This window comes from Anser anser (assembly GCF_964211835.1).
Source record: "Anser anser genome assembly, chromosome: 14".
In the NCBI taxonomy this organism is placed as follows: domain Eukaryota; kingdom Metazoa; phylum Chordata; class Aves; order Anseriformes; family Anatidae; genus Anser; species Anser anser.
The window spans coordinates 16155655-16173117 of NC_139735.1; the positions used below are offsets into that span (position 1 = coordinate 16155655).

General features: G+C 38.2%; 1 protein-coding gene and 1 long non-coding RNA gene across 48 annotated transcripts in view; one reads left to right on the forward strand and one right to left on the reverse strand.

Moving 5' to 3' along the window:
- The window catches only part of LOC310881741, a 488814-nt gene that overhangs the window by 357059 nt on the left and 114292 nt on the right, over positions 1–17463 (forward strand). The gene's annotated exons all lie outside the window — the stretch shown is intronic.
- The window catches only part of TENM2 (teneurin transmembrane protein 2), a 1465234-nt gene that overhangs the window by 289905 nt on the left and 1157866 nt on the right, over positions 1–17463 (reverse strand). For 37 of the 47 annotated variants that reach the window (XM_083799339.1, XM_083799310.1, XM_083799353.1 and 34 more), the window contains one exon: positions 6469–6552. The exons of 9 other annotated variants lie outside the window; for them this stretch is intronic. In XM_083799339.1, coding sequence (XP_083655465.1) covers positions 6469–6552 — 84 coding nt within the window. Of the gene's footprint in view, positions 1–6468; positions 6553–8018; positions 13387–17463 lie in introns of those variants that run through there. One more of the 47 variants, XM_083799347.1, reaches the window with a different exon arrangement.

Genomic DNA, 17463 nt, shown 5'->3' on the forward strand with positions numbered 1-17463 from the left:
TTTCCCTAAACTTATGTCCACATTTAATCACCCAAAATGCACCTCCACCGCACAGCAGATGTGTCATTAACTATTTCTGAAAAAAAGTGAAATAAAATCACCCAGCATGAGAATACTATGGAATAAGTCAACACTAGCAGATGGTGTTTATTTTGTCACTGCTTGTGTTAAAAATTACCACCTATTTCATCAGTTTCTTTAAGGTGGAAGCCTCATGTAAAAAGTGAAAAAGCTATTTTTTATAAGCTGTCACAGAACTCCTTAAAATATAAGCACTTGTTTTCATGGTTTCCAGTTTTCTAGGACATGGTGCAATACACAGGAGATGGGTTTGTATAAATTTGACATGATAGAGTATTTTGCTAGCAGCTCAGTCTTTCAACACACAATCTGTTTTGTTTCTCAAGCAAATTTTGCAAATTCTTTACTTCAAATACTGGTGTTTTCAAGACAAATTCTCTAACAAGTGTTAAGTCTGCCCCTAGGAGGGGCACCTGGTAGAACTATCAGCTTGCTTTCTTCTAGGACCCAATTTGCAAAAGCTTTTTATTTGCCCCTAAGAACTTCTTACATCCTTACTATTTTATCACACACTTTTGATTTACATGCTCTAGTGGATTATTTAACAAAACAGCATGTTGCATGAAGAGCAATTCTACAATCTGGACTTGGCTACTTAAAGAAATCTTTGTTAAAATGCCACAATAAAAACAGGTTTTGCTCATCTATTTTTCAGAGAATTTCCATTAAAACAGAAAACCAGAACACCTTCCCAAAATACAAACCAATACCATCCTCAGTAAAACAAATCCACATTGAAAGCAGCAGAGTGAAGTAATTTCATCACTACGTTGATTTAAACAGAATTACCATAAACTCCATCCTCAGTGTCCATACCCAGCATTTAAATACAATTTTAAACAAAGTAAAATAATCTATTTATATCTGAAGGTTACTAGACATCAGTATACTGTTTTCACTGATGATTTTAAATGTCAAGCCGTAGAGAGATTAGACACCTAAATCAAATCCCCACATAACCTGTTGCATTTTGGTTCTAAACACCATGAACACAACAAGATAATATCCAATCCATTTGCTTCCCTCAGAAAAAGTGCAATCATAACAGAATCATAACAGTTCAGTTGATAATGTCCCAAAATTACTTCAATAAATTACTTGCACAGCACAGATTACCATAGGTCTTTGAGATATTTGTATGCTTGCTGCAACAACATATCAAACAGATAGCTTAATAAGTACAGCCATTCAAATCTCCTTTTGGCATTGGCAGGATCACACATGCAGCAGAGCCCATAGTCTCCGAATCCCAGTCCAGATTTATACGTTCACAGTTTACCCAAGATCATTATGTCAAAACAAACAGTGAAGATGCTCAAACTGCACTACAATGGCTGCAAAGGGAACCAAAAGATAGGAAATAGAATACAGACTGCCAGGACAACCTCTGTTCCTGCACTACGATACTTTCTTTAATTACCTTGTTCTAAATTCAGTCCTTTCCCCCACCTGCTGTCTCCTACTGCACTTAATGTTCAGATTGGCTTGGCCACGCTTTACAAGGAACCGATCTCGTTATCTTCATTATTCAATGAGAAGTACAAAATCTGTTAGTGTCCTATTCTAATCATACCCTAAGCAGATCATTCATTTCTTCTTCTGGTTTTACATATCACCCAACATACACTATCTGAATGCTTTAAATTAATTTAGTAATGATTTTGATAATACCATGAGCTTTCGTGACATTATTTTACTCTAAAAACAAACCCAGAATCTGATGCTTGTTTTTTAAATTCTGAATGCGATTTCTATTTTCCCATGCATTTATTTATTTCCTAAAAACTCTTCCTCTCCCAGCATGGAAGTCACAAAGAGTGAGATTCTGGATACTAGGAAGGGGAGATTTTTGTACAAGAGGCTTTTATCTGTTTTCCTTCAGAAGCCTGAGCACAGAGCTGCAAACAATCCTGCCTGTGTTTCTGAAGCTCTGCCCGTTATAATACCCATGTTCAGCACTTAAACTCCTTTCTTCCCATTACCTCTTGCAAAACGTTTTCATCTACACCAACAGCATCCTTCTCCTTAGCGAAGGCTGAACAGATCAAGACATCTCCCATTTTGTTACTACACAGCAAAGCAATCCACCCACTACCTGAGCACGCTGGATAACTGGATACCTTTAAAACAAAAAAAATCTGAGGGCTCTACTTACGGTGATACAAAGACTCCTCTTCTGTTTACCCAACATATACACCAAAAGCTTTGCAACACTGTTTGGATGCATTCTCAGCCCGCCCAGGCTTTAAACCAAGGTTAGTGCCATCTGTCTCTTTTTGGCAGCATCCGGATTGATGTAAAATATCCTATGGCACTTTTTAAAAGGAGCGGAGTTAAAGTGTGGCTTTGCTCAATTCCCTTGAATTATTAACATAACAGAGCTGGCTGACATCAATGCCAGTCAGCACACCTGTATCTATAAACTCACTGCACCTTTTCTTGCCATACAATGAACTATTTCACTAGCCATATTAGACACAATATATGTCTAATTATTTTCATATAAGTCATTAAAAGTTCTATTTTTTCTATTGCTTTTCTTAGTTGAATTATTATTAAATACATCTTATTGTCAAGTCAGTGATTGGAATTAATACTGCTGTCAAATATTTTTGATTTCTACATATATTCTCCTGTACTTCTTGAATCCTAGAGCCCTAAACAAACACAATGCTAAAAAATTAAAAGCAATATAAAAATCAAATTTATTTGAATTGGGAAGGGTATCTGGCTCTCAGGGCAAAGAACTAAACCAAAGGGATACAATACTTGAAGAAAGGCTTCAAAGCTTCAAACACAAAAAGACAGGATTCACATGGAAGTAATTTGTAGGGTCAAACCTTTCTGTGATCCTGGAAAATACACTCAAGTATTATTATTCGAGATTTAATACAGCCTAAATAGCATAACCCATTCACTTTAGCTGTGCCAAAATCACTTCTGAAACACCAATAATCATGAATGCTTCAGATATGCAGAGATCTATATCGGATCATTTCCATTCCTCACACAACTTTCACCTTTATTACTAACCATACACATGCCACCTAGGACAAATTTTACTATTGCAATAGTTATGGAAATTTAATCACTCTACCAAAAGCTCTGGCTTCCATTCTTCTAAGAAGCATGACAATAAAAAAAGGTCCTTATCTCCAGTCTGAAAACAAACCAAGCATTCTTGGGTTGCATTAACTATGGCAGGGTCACAGATGCTCTGCACTTTCCAGACTTTGATGGAAGAAACTGTCCCACTATTTGCTCAGTCACTAGTAGAGATTCATAGCCTAATGCCATTCACCAGGTTTCACCAAGAATCAAGTGACACAGAAAGAAATATATCAGTAAAAGCAAATTGGGGGTAGTGAGAAAACCTTTTCATGTTTCATCTAAATGTTAAGTAAGCAAAACATTGGTCCGGGTTAGGGCCCTAAGTCAACAAAGCATTTACTTATGTGCTTAAAAGCTTTACTTATATGCTAAGGAGAATCTCCATCCTTTACTGGATGTGGGGGGAAACTTAGTTACAAAAGATGAGGAAAAGGCTGAGGTGCTTAATGCCTTCTTTGCCTCAGTCTTTAGCGGCAAGACCGGTTGTTCTCTGGATACCTGGTACCCTGAGCTGGTGGAAGGGGATGGGGAGCAGGATGTGGCCCTCGCTATCCATGAGGAAATGGTTGGCGACCTGCTACAACACTTGGATGTACCCAAGTCGATGGGGCCGGATGGGATCCACCCGAGGGTACTGAAAGAACTGGCGGAGGAGCTGGCCGAGCCGCTTTCCATTATTTATTGGCAGTCCTGGCTATCAGGGGAGGTCCCGGTTGACTGGCGGCTAGCAAACGTGACGCCCGTCTACAAGAAGGGTCAGAGGGTAGACCCGGGGAACTATAGGCCTGTTAGCTTGACCTCAGTGCCAGGGAAGCTCATGGAGCAGATTATCTTGAGAGTCATCACGCGGCACTTGCAGGGCAACCAGGCGATCAGGCCCAGTCAGCATGGGTTTATGAAAGGCAGGTCCTGCTTGACGAACCTGATCTCCTTCTATGACCAAGTGACGCGCTTGGTGGATGAGGGGAAGGCTGTGGACGTGGTCTACCTTGACCTCAGTAAGGCTTTTGACACCGTTCCCCACAACATTCTCCTCAAGAAACTGGCTGCTCGTGGCTTGGACTGGCGTACGCTTTGTTGGGTTAAAAACTGTCTGGATGGCTGGGCCCAGAGAGTTGTGGTGAATGGAGTCAAATCCAGTTGGAGGCCGGTTACTAGTGGAGTCCCCCAGGGCTCAGTGCTGGGGCCAGTCCTCTTTAATATCTTTATCGATGATCTGGATGAGGGGATCGAGTGCACTCTCAGTAAGTTTGCAGACGACACCAAGTTAGGTGCGTGTGTCGATCTGCTCGAGGGCAGGAAGGCTCTGCAGGAGGATCTGCATAGGAGGATCTGGATAGGCTGGACTGATGGGCTGAGGTCAACTGCATGAAGTTCAACAAGGCCAAGTGCCGGGTCCTGCACCTGGGGCGTAACAACCCCAAGCAGAGCTACAGGCTGGGAGATGAGTGGCTGGAAAGCTGCCTGGCAGAGAAGGACCTGGGAGTATTGGTGGATAGTCGGCTGAATATGAGCCAGCAGCGTGCTCAGGTGGCCAAGAAGGCCAACAGCAACCTGGCTTGCATAAGAAACAGCGTGGCCAGCAGGGCTAGGGAGGTGATTGTCCCCTTGTACTCGGCTCTGGTGAGGCTGCACCTCGAGTACTGTGTTCAGTTTTGGGCCCCTCGCTACATGAAGGACATGGAGGTGCTCGAGCGAGTCCAGAGAAGGGCAACGAAGCTGGTGAGGGGTCTGGAGAACAAGTCTTACGAGGAGCGGCTGAGGGAGCTGGGATTGTTCAGCCTGGAGAAGAGGAGGCTCAGGGGCGACCTCATCGCACTCTACAGGTACCTTAAAGGAGGCTGTAGCGAGGTGGGGGTTGGCCTATTCTCCTACGTGCCTGGTGACAGGACGAGGGAGAATGGGCTGAAGTTGCGCCAGGGGAGGTTTAGGTTGGATGTTAGGAAGAACTTCTTTACTGAAAGGGTTGTTAGGCATTGGAATGGGCTGCCCAGGGAAGTGGTTGAGTCACCATCCCTGGAGGTCTTTAAAAGACGTTTAGATGTAGCCCTTAGTGATATAGTTTAGTGGAGGACTTGTTAGTGTTAGGACAGAGGTTGGACTAGGTGATCTTGGAGGTCTCTTCCAACCTAGACGATTCTGTGATTCTGTGATTAAACAAGATACTCAAATGGAAAGACAGCCTTTTGTGCACGTACTAGGTCATAGCTGAAATATCAGGATATGTCTCTCATCTCACCAGGCAGGTAAATATAGGGCAAAAACATGGGTCTTCTTGAGGACAGAAGACCTTATAAAAAATGGCCCAAGCTAAACCAGTAAGAAGACATGCTGATACACTAGAAAGTGTAAGTGTACTTATCCAATGAATGAAAATCATGTCTGAAATTTAGGAAACATCGGGAGGAAGATATCATGGAATAATTATTTTTGTAGTAAAATACCTCAAGATATATTTGGATTTACATTACTGTAGCTTATAATTTTTTTCTCCTAGTAAGAAGGATATTGAAAGCATTTTCCAAACACCCCACTTCTCCCAAGGGAGTTTTTCAAAACAAAAACAGAAGAGAAACAGAAGAGGAGGGAGGGGGAGGTAGTGATACTTCAAAATAGCTGTCAACCTGTGAGGAGATTCTCTACCCACCCCCCAAAGGAAAAAAAACAAACAAAAAAAAACCAAAAAAAACTGTCTAAATCTGAAACTCTTAGATCAAAAAATTCATATTGAGATGAATACAGCTACCAGTAAACCTCTCATGAAAAAGTCAGATATAAAAATCTCTGAAGCAACATGCATCACATGCAAGCTTTAAACAATGTGAAAAAACATATGTAATTGCCCTTCTGAAAATACTGCCAATACAGGTATGAGATTGCTTTTAACTCATGCCTGTTTGCACCCAAATCTTGGGCCTCTCACACAACTTGGTTCATTTTCTCTCTGTGACAAAGCCCAGTCCCACAAAACAACGTTAGCTGGGGAAGCTGCAGCTCCTTCACCACCCACTGAAGACGCCTAACACAAACCTACCCTATGCTAGTTTAGTCAGGGAGGTAATACTCAAAAATGGAAGAGAAACAAGTAGTAAAGAGAGACCACATGTATCCAACAGAATATAAACACCCAGGAGGAAAAAAAAAATAATGAACAAGCCCACAATACTTAAAAAGCAGAAGATAAATAGAACTATAGTAATCATTGCAAAATTCACAAATTCTAAACTAGGTTCTAAGTTTATAAGGAATACAGTTTAAGCAAGATAAAAACCTTACGTATTAGAGAGTTCTTTGTCTCAGCCAGCTGCTGCCAGCTTGTCTGTCTGTCTTTCAATTTCTCAGAAAGGTGTGTGTGAAAATCTAAATGAAATAAAACAAATACATTTTAGAGATGGCTCTTTTCCTCTTTTTCTTCCATCTTGTTCAGCTTTGGTGTAATACAGCCAATCAAATGGTTCACCTCCTCCCACCCAACACATCTCTGAATAAGAAAAATACATTACTCATTATGATCTAGAGACAGAATTTTATCCTTGATATCTATGACACATATAGATGCAAAATGAGTAGAGATGCAATACTACTGGTGAAATCTTGCTTTTTAGGAGGTACATGTACTCAGTGTCAGTATCATTAGCTATGCAAATGGGCAACACATACAAATCTGTATACGGTACATACATTAAAAGTTAACCTAAAGTCCATAAGACTTTTCCATACCTGTTGTACAGTAGGTATTTAAGATCATAGTATGTTATTTTCAGTGTATTATCTATTAATCAGTAATGGAACATGTTACATTCCTCTAAAAGATCAGTTTAATTATCTTAATGCAGTCTTTTATGATTCATTTGGAAAACAGACTTTCAGCTATTACAAAGCACTTCTCAGATCAAGTTTACTGCAGCGGCATGACGACTTTCACATTCACTGGCAACAAAATCAGGCTCATCCTATTACAACCAGACACGAACCAGTGAAACTGCAATGCAGCAAGGTCAGCAAACTTTTTTCATTGTCTCATAAGAACTCCCCAGTTTTAGGAAGCCAGATTTTAACATATGTAAGAAAAATAATACTTAACTTTTAATCACCTTTCATTTGGGCTAAAAAAACAAAACAAAACAGAAGCTTTCTAGTGTACAGTTAGTTTGAATTAACCTGGATTTTGAAAATGAAGCAATTATGAGGTCCTCTTACATTTGAAAAGCAGAAAATGCATTGAAAAATACCACTGAATTTCAAAATAAAAACTAATAGTTTCCAGAGGTAGTAAATAGGAGACATAAAACCTATTTTTATATATTTACATGAATTTCCTTATACCAACCAGTATGGCAAGAAGCCTAATAATTAATGTATGGTCAGTTCAATTCTCATTTCTTGCTGCCTTTAAGGCTTCATTGGGAAATGATTTTACTTGGTGCATCACAGGTCCAAATGCTTAATTAATAGGATAATAATTTAATCTTGCACCCAGGAATCACTAGAATCAGCACTGAAAACATGTTCTGTATATCACAGTAATTTACTACTTGGAAGGAGAAAAAAAAACACAAAACAACAACAACAAACACAATATCTTGACACAAAGCTGTAAAAACAGATGCCTGAAAAACAGAAGTAACACTTCACATGTAAAAGATTAAGACAACACATTAGCTATTTTTGAGGAGCATAAATGTTTCTGACCTAACCTGACTACACAGAAATCTTGTGAAAGAATTCTGGATCTCAGTTTTACATTGCTGGCTTTCATGGTAAATTGTAATTTTAAAGGACAAGTTACACCTTTACTAACAATAAAAACCAGATAGTTTACTAACCTGTCTAAATGCCTCCTTGCCACACGTGAAATGAAAGTTTTATGTGGTGTGATTGTAAATCATTTTCAGGTGTTTTGGCTCATGTCTCATTAGCTCAGCTTAACATTTGATAGCACAGACTTTTGATTTAACAGCAAAGAAGGAAAGTAAGAGATTTTCAGGATCTCTTAACTGAAAAATAATACTACAAAGAAGTGAACCAGAGATACACAAAGTGCAGAGTACAATGACTTGATATAAAAACTTTGGTAACTATCAAAACAATTCATTACAAATTTCTTCATTTTGGTGTTACCAGGAATTTTCCACCAAATGTTATACTGAATACTTTCATATTTTTTATATTTAAATTTTATTTTTTATGTTTTGTATTTTAAGTAAACAGATATATATGTAGGAATGTATCAAAAAGGAAAGCACAGAATAGATTCAAGCTCCCCTCTTCTGTGGTACATAAAATTAAACAATTTTAGTGGTTTTTAGTTCTACAGTTTCTGCTACATTATGCCCTACAATATGCATTTTTTTGAAGTCTTTAATGTCTTGATTTTCATTTCAACAGTTTTGCTTTCATTTCTGTTTCAAGAGAAAAAAAAAACAGAATTAATCCATCAACAGAATGTTGACTGACATTTTATCACAATGCTCTTTAGAAGCTTGTGTATGTTACTGAGTCTGTTATTTTCTCTCCTTCCCTATCTGTGGCCACCTTGGGATATTTGATCCTTACAATTACAAAGAGCACAGATGAGGATGACAACTGTTCCCCCAAGGAAGCTGAGCCATCATCCCTCTTTTTGATGTGAAACATCTAAAACTAATGTCACAAAAATAAGTTTCCAAGCTCTGTTTCTCCAATAATAATTTTAAAAAAAAAAAGTTTGCTACCAATGCCCAAAGGAAAGAATTATTTAAATGTTGAGATACTTTTAGTGTCATCTGAAGGGAAGTCTCCATGGGTATTACCCTGCTCTGACACTCACAGGGAGTTAAGCCTAATTGCATTTAGGGTTATCTCTAGCAGCTACACTCAGAATCAAACATCCTCAAGAGGACTATTGTTCTAACTAATCTATTTATTAGGCTATTATTCAGATTCAGCACAGTCTTTTATAAAAAATCTCAAAGGGATAGTAAAGGATTTTGCAATCATCAGACGTATACTATGACCTACAATATCCACCCCTGTCAAGTTGGGGAAAAAAAATGCTTTTGTAAGTAAATCTTTAGATCATTAAGTTAATTTTATGCCCTATTATACACGGCACTTCACATCTGGAAGAAGTAAAACACCTGTGAATTTACTGTTTTGTTTCCTCTAAAACACAAATCCCCCATGTCCAGAGGTCCACTTGCTCCTACAGTAACTGACTCAAAGAAATCTGCTTTCCATACCTTGCTTTCAAAGAAGAATAATGGTTTTCAGCTCAGTGTATTTCATCTCAGTTCAAGTTCAAAATCAATGTTGACACAGCTAATTTTAAATAATTGCAAAACTTTTTGAAAAACAAGAAAACAAATACTGGAATGCCAAAATCGGTCTCCTGCAACATACACGATGCCTAGACGAGCCGCTTGTCTCCCACACAGCATTCACAATTTTCTTCTCCTCCCCTTAAACAACCCTCTGCAGAAACTACTCCTCTGTGTCCACCACTGGTTCGTTTCTAGCACCCACCTCACTTCCCTCACACCCCAACAGGCCTCCCCTGGCCAGGCTCACTGACGAGGCCTACTGCGAGCCTCCTTGCGGTGCCACGGCAGTGCTGACGAAGCCAGGCACTACCACCTCCCGCTTCCATCGCCTCCCTGTCTCTGTGCCATGCGACCGGCAGCACAGAGGTGCCTGTGCTTGCCAGGACCCCACAGTGGCACAGCCCCGGTCCCCCAGCACAGCACACACCTCACGTACAGCGTGAGGCTCAGTGCCCAACAGCGTGTTTTCAGCCAGGGCCCTGCTGGTTCTCTGCTCCTCTCTTGAGCTGCTGTAACGGTCAGGAGTAACTGTTCCTACCCAGAAACAAGCACTCCTCCTCTCTCTTCTTCTTCCCCCCTCATTTATTCTCTTGTTAGGAGTTTTCCCCATCACACTCCTAGCATGATGGATGCTCCCAATGACGCACTATTTTCTCCCTTACTAGTCTAGTCAGGCATTCTGGAATTCCACTTTTTAACATTTCCCAACAGATATCACTAGAAGTTTGGCTTCCTAAACATACCATATGGTCTACCTTTAAGATAGCAACACATTATTTATGACATTTTAAATTTATAAAATTTTTAATGATAATTTTTTAAATTAATTACAAAGTCTTCTTTTTTTTTTTTTTTTTTAATTTTATAAGGCTTCCTTTTCCCACCTGTAATACTTAAGTCTCTTTGTTGGCATTTGTCTTGAAAATTACTGTGGAACTCCAAATACGATCAGAGCCTGAGTGTCCTCCTATGTTCTGTTTGCATTGCCCCTCTTGCAAATAGCACAATCCAATTTTTATTGGTAATAAACAATAGAGAGCTGGTTTATTTTTATTTTTTTTTTATAAATAGCTCTTTGGAAGCATTAAAAAATTCTTACTAAAACCCTTGATTTTTCAGGCTGCCTCCCCCCCTGCCCAGTAGTCCCACAGACGAATCGATCCAGTAGGGAACTGGCTCCATTTCCGTCACACCGACATGGCTGCGATCCTTTGCCACTGTCCTTCATTTCCTGCCTAGCGAGCACTTGTAACAAGTGCAAGTTGCTGCCCTGTTAGTGCCTCAGTACACTTTCATTGCTATTTGCTCAACATTACTGATCTTTATGTGCTTCAAGGAAGAGGACAAAACCTGTAACAACTGACAAAACACACTCAGTACTGGGCAGGTTGAAACTCCACATTTTTCTCAAATAACCTTTTTCATTTTTGTTTATGCATCACATTCTTCCCCAATATTTGAGATCAAGCATACTGAACAGACAAAAAAGTATTGTACTCTTAACCTACATGCATACTATTTCTGGAGGCAAATAACGATTATGGAGAAATTAGAAGACAGTAATACAAAAACCATGCACAAAAGTATTACAATATGAATTGTTCCATAGAATATGAACTGGTCATGCAGTTTTTCATTTCTTATATAGTCTTGACAGAATTACCTGCTATTTCTCTATTATGTTCTATTACACATTTTATATTTGATATTGTTTGATCTTTTACAAGAGTTGTGTTGATTTTTCTCTCCTGTAAAGCATATCACCAAGCCAATAAAACCTGAAAAAGCTGTACGTGCATACTATACCACCTGCTCTCCAGCCAAAATCTTCTCACCCACAATATATTTTGCCTTTGCAAGTATACTCTTAAATACGTTAACAACAAAAAGTCACGCAAGAATGACAAACACTACAAAGGAAAATGGTCCAATATTGGTTCAAGTTTGTTTGAAAGCTTATTATAGTTCAGTGAATTCAACACCAAATATACCATAGGCTTCTACAAAAGGTAAGCTTACAAAATTGGAGTTAGAAGAATATTTGTTTCACATAGGTATTTATCATGTCCTAAATATTACTAAACATTGCCATTAACAAATCTACTATGCCAGGAGCTGGATTTTCCAAGTGCATTGTCTGTATCTCCTATACAGGATCAAATAAGCAATTAGCTACACAAGAAACAATTGCACAGGACTTAAAATGACAAATATTCATTTCCTATGGACTAACAAAAGCATTATGATGCTGTAGTACCCTTAGAATCACGAGGACATGCATAATTCAGATCAGCATTTAGAAAACCACATAGATATATTGATTTCTCTGTGTGGAAGTAAAGTGTGTCTACACTTAGGAACCTAAAGTATACCAAAACTAGAAGTTGAGTAAAATTAAATGGTTTCTTGTCTTATTTCCAAAGGGAATTAAATAAAGGCCTCTCAAGTCCAAACAAAGACATCTGCACGGGGGGGTTTCAATCAATTTCACAATACCACTTCAAAATCATGGCACAAAATCAGTGTTAATTTGGACTAATCTTCTCAAATGCCTCTGAACAGTTAAACGATACTGTCTAAATAAAAATAAAAATGAAAAAATCTGTAATTGTCTTTATTAAACATGGTCATTGACTTGCATCAAAAGAAAACCTTTGCAAGTGAAGCTTCACAGTTTTTCCTTCCTTATGCTGTTTCCTTCAGATTTTGTTTTGCTTTATTTTAAAGTGAGGGTTGATTGAACACTGCCACTTCAGGCTGTTGGCAACAGGCTAGTATCTCCTTAAGGGTCAATGAGTCAACTATGAGTCAATATCCCCATAATTTATAAAACAATAAGCCACAGTTCTCACAAGAATAATTTATTAAAAACTAAGGAAAGTATCAAATAACAAGTAGAATTACTGTAAGGTTGCCTTCCCTTTCTTTAATACCTTTTCCATGCAACAATTTCTCCCAAGTAACATATCACTATTAGTTCCGCCTCTGTTCCAGTAAATATATTTTTAGACAAAGGACTTAATCCTACAAAGACCGTTATCTAAATTATTAGGCTAATGGGGGAGGATTTAATTACTCAAGTATAAAACAGCTCTTGGTGAAAGTTTGTACAACTTTTTTTCAAATCCAGCTCTTTCAAAACAAAACAATCACTAAAAAAAAAAAAGCCTTTATATAAATATGGTGACAATCTTCACATTAATCAAGCTTTACAACAAAAGAGGACAGGTACAAAGTTGAAATTTAAGAGGGGACTGTAGGTATTATGCTACAATCAATCAACAATTCAATTAAAGCACCTACTTCTGTTCCTCATCACATTTGGCAGCACACTAAAAATGCCGAAGTACAAACTGTACATAGGAGGCTTTAAAAGAATTAAATTTTGATATTGATATCCTGTACTTTTTCAGCTTGAAAGTGTACAGAAAGAACAAGTCAACCAAAATGCTACAGTAAAAATTATATGCCAAATACTACTTTTGTTACTTCATTTGTGAGTAAATGAAGAAAAACAAAGTTAGCTGCTCTTGATAATACTGCACTAGCTTTTAGCCCATGAGCTAATGTCAGCAGAATGGAGTACTGTGACATCCGTGAAATAACATCTTAAAGAATTCTTAAAACAATGGAAAGTAAGTTTTCCAGTAAAAGCATGCAGTTCTGATGGTGCTATATCATTATAACCACATGTTGTGTGTTGGATCCTCCCACCTCTCCTCCAAAACAAACAAACCAAACCAACAAAACATTCATTATGTCAAAAAAAACAGTGCAAACCCAGTACGTGAGCAGAAGAGGTAAGAGGGACTAAAGAGTCACCATGTCAGTCCTCCTGACACGCTGGGCTTTTTTTTTTTTTTTTTCCAATGATTTGAATATTGCATAAGCCCTTAAACATCTTGCATGCCTTGAACATGTCCATTGCTTATTCAAAATCAAGAAGCTTCCTAAAAATATAAAGAATCCTAAAAAGAACAAACAAAAGCAAGAACCAATACACCTGAGCTCTGAGGGAGGTGGTGACTGAGACCAGTGTTTTAGCAATAATGCCTTCCAAAACAAGAGCTTACTGAAATAGAAACTAACATATCACTCAGCACCTGACGTTCTCATTATATAGTTATGTTCTTTGTTAAGAATTACACTGTTTGTTTTTAAATTGTTAAGTCAAGTTAGTTGACTTGATGAGCCTCACCCACCTCTTTCTGCAGTGAATTCTATTATCAAAAAAAAAAAAAAACAACAACAAAAAAACGAATTACAGTTTTCAAGTAATGTAGTTGGTAAATTCTAATTTATCACAATTCATGAAAGGAAAAGGAGACCAGCTCACCAGTCTACTGTATTACTTGTTTGGGAAAAATCACTAAAGAAAAGAATTTAACCTCAAATTTTATCAATTATCTCTTCAGCCTCTATAATGAGATCAGATAGCTCTGAAATGAATTTATTCTCAGGACCCTTTGACAAAAAACATAAGTACAACCTGTAGCAAGTGAGGTCAATGATCTTTTATCACATCTCTAGCCTAAGGAAGAGCCTAAAACTAGAGTAATGTAAATGTGTAATGATAATCCTTCGGTATATTCCCTGTAACTGCAGGAGTTTGTCTTTCAGATTTCCTAAATTCTTTATCCAACAGCCCTGGTTGTTTGTTTTCTCAGTTCACTCTTGGAACAAGTAAATTGCAAATTGTCAGCATCTACAAAGTCCAGACACAAAGAGTCCAACAACTTGCCCGAACGTTATAAGTTCAGTTCATATCGGATCTGCATTTGCTACTTGAATGTTATGTTGCAGCTCCCATATGGGAAAAGAGCAGAAAACAATCATTCCTTATTGACATGCTCTATGTCACTCACCAATGCGAAGATTTCAAATGTTACCGATCACTGTTTTTTACACTAAAGACTATTAAACTATTAATATGTCCCTAACAAGGAAGCTGTGCCATACTTTGGGTAACTCATGCCACCCACTCGTACCTTCTGCAGTTTTACTATGCCCTTCTTCCTACAGAGGGGGAAGAATTGAACATATTCATTCGAGGTACAGACAGCCCCCATCTTTATACAACGGCAGTAATGACGTTTTCTGTTTTGTTCTTTGAACTTTGTTCGTAAACTTTATACTAGCTTCTTTTGTTTGTTGTAAGAAACATTACTGTAATATTGAATGGATGTCCTTTCTTAAGATTGTTTGCTCCAGCATTAACACAGCTTGCCTGAATAACAGACAATTCAGGGTCCATCGCATTTCCTCATCAATTATGTATTTCACCTGCTGTTTCCTCTCCCAGTCACTCAGTATCATGAGATTCTTCCTGAAATGTTTTCCTGTCTGTCTTTGTCTTCACTACCCTGGATAACCCCTGGCATATAGAAAACTGTCAGCGTGCTCCACATCTTTTTTCTCCAGCTCATTTTTAAAAAAACAACAAAAAAAATGCAGTTTGTTGCGTGGATGGAAAAACAAAGTGCAGCGGGAGACTGCAGCACACTTATAAAAACAGACCAGTTCAGCTCTTCTGTGCACCAACTTCTGTTTACCTTACACATCACGATAGATGCCTCCCTCTGCATACAACATATGCTGGTGGTAGATATACTCATCCATTTCGAGAAAGACAGAATCTAGCCTTAAGGACTCTGCCCAGTTTCTACAAACCGAGCAGTTTATATAAGAGGCAGAAGAACTGCCTGGGTAAGACAGACATACATAAACACAGTACAAGCTCATGCTGTGCACTGTTAGAAAGCATTAAGACAGAATGACTCAAAAGGGATAACATTTTAGAGTAAATAAACATAGAAAATACTTTCTGCATGTACCAGGAGGGTATTTATGATGTGAAAAAGACTGCAATACATTCTATTTAAACTACAAATACTGATTCACGTGGTGGGTGACCTAGTTTCCTTTTCATTTTCAGTATATTTTTAGTTATTCCCACTTGATTTATGTTTTCATTAAAACCTCAGGAATATGTCCTTTTGAAGTCCGATAGAGATGGAACAGACATAGGCTGCTTTGTAAAGAATACATAGGCAGTTTTGCTCAGTGTTCTTTCTCTCAAAGTCATAGTTTGAATAGAAGCTTAGCTGAAGAGCAAAAAAGCATCATTTGTTTTCCTCTATCTCATCTTTCCTTCACAGGATTTTAAATGCAAATGTGAGATAGCATGAACACCAACAAATGCATCGGATGGTACTGCAGTCTAATGACTGCAATCTACACAGCAAAAGAGGTTACTGTGCTCTCCTGCTCGCTGCTACAGCACTCTGCAGTTGGGAACACCAGCAGTGTTCTGTAGGTCTTACCTTTGCAACTGAATGTATACACATGTACTTAGAAAATCACCCCAACACTTATACAGAATCAGTGTCATGAATTTCCATAACCTTGTGGAACAACAAACAGCATTTTATGTAGACAATTAAAGAGATGATATTGATTTGGAACAGAAAAGACAACCCATTTAGGAATAGAGCCCTCTGAGTGCCTCCATTTGTGCAGAAGATGCATTAGAAGGGTTGGTTTCACTCTTGGAGAATTCTGAGTTTCATTTGCAGAAATGAGCAACTTCAAATTGTTCTCAGACCAGAAAGACAAGTCATTGAAATGCAGTCCACTGCTGTACTTTTATTTATTTTTTTAGTATTAAACTGGACGACAAAACTTAAAAATTTACGTATGCGTTCTAAAAGTTCAGAACAATTAGTAGCTGTTTGTTTTTTAACCCCTTCTCTACCACTGCATTAAATTACATTATATTTTGTACAATAAATGTGCACAAAATACTGCATAATGTCCTAGCTTCAAATGAAGGCTCAATTACAGTAATGATCTTGATAATTACATTAGGACAGCCTAGGCTTCCCCACAGTTCTCTGTTTTTCAAATTTAAAAGAAGTTATGTGCATGTTGACAGCTCTGGGTGCTCATAGGGCTGTTCCTACTTTATCCTGTCTTCACGTGCTCCATGAAATCAGTTTTAAGCTGCAGTTTTCAAGTATTTTGTCAATCACAGTTTATCAAATGCATTCTGCTAAGGCAGCTGTCAAGACAAGACTCAGCAATGACAAGCTGTCTTAGCTCCTGTTCTTTCTATCCTCAAGTCACCAACTCTTATTTTTATCTCTGAGGAGGAGAAATACTCTGATCAGCAAAGGCTCTACCTGTTCACTAAGCAGGCAGTTGAGTTGCTGTGTTGGCAAGGCTTCTGATCAACAGAACTAGGAGTATCAATAAATTCTCAGCAGGCCATTTATGCCTACTTTTTCCTTATCATAAGTGCTATTCTGAAAATACTACTGGCACTCTGCACATAGAAGTGATTGAGTAAAAAGATACAGCGCAGGCTGTCAATTTATCCTGGAATAGCCTCTAGTGGATAGATAAAAGCCATCTAAACCATAGCAGAAGACAGTGCTATTACACAGAACTGTCAAATTCCCCACAAAACATTCCCAACAAAACTCTGGCCTCTGTTACACATGCACACCCCAAACGATGACATTACTATTGGGGTACATAGTGAAAGATCGGTACATACTAAAACCTTTTCTTATAAATCTTGGCATTAAGAACTTCAAAGCAGCTTACCCTCTATAAACACTGTAAATGATAGTTGTGAAATATCATTTCACGTGGCCATAATTGGAATTATGCCAAATTTACCTTTTAGCATTAATTGCGTTATCGACTATACCACCCAAAAGAACGCTCACTTACAATGACAAGTCATGACAGGATTGATAAAGAAGTATAAATCTACCCATTTATTTTTTCACAGTTATTATCATGGAAATGCCACACGACAGTACACAGACAGCCTATCTCCAAATATTTTAGTTGATCAAAAAGAGTGCTATTTGATCCTATATGTGGCTTGCTACAGGACAGGAGACCTGAAAAGCAGCTCCAGTGTTAATCTGAATCAACTTCTGCTTTAAAGGGACCAGAA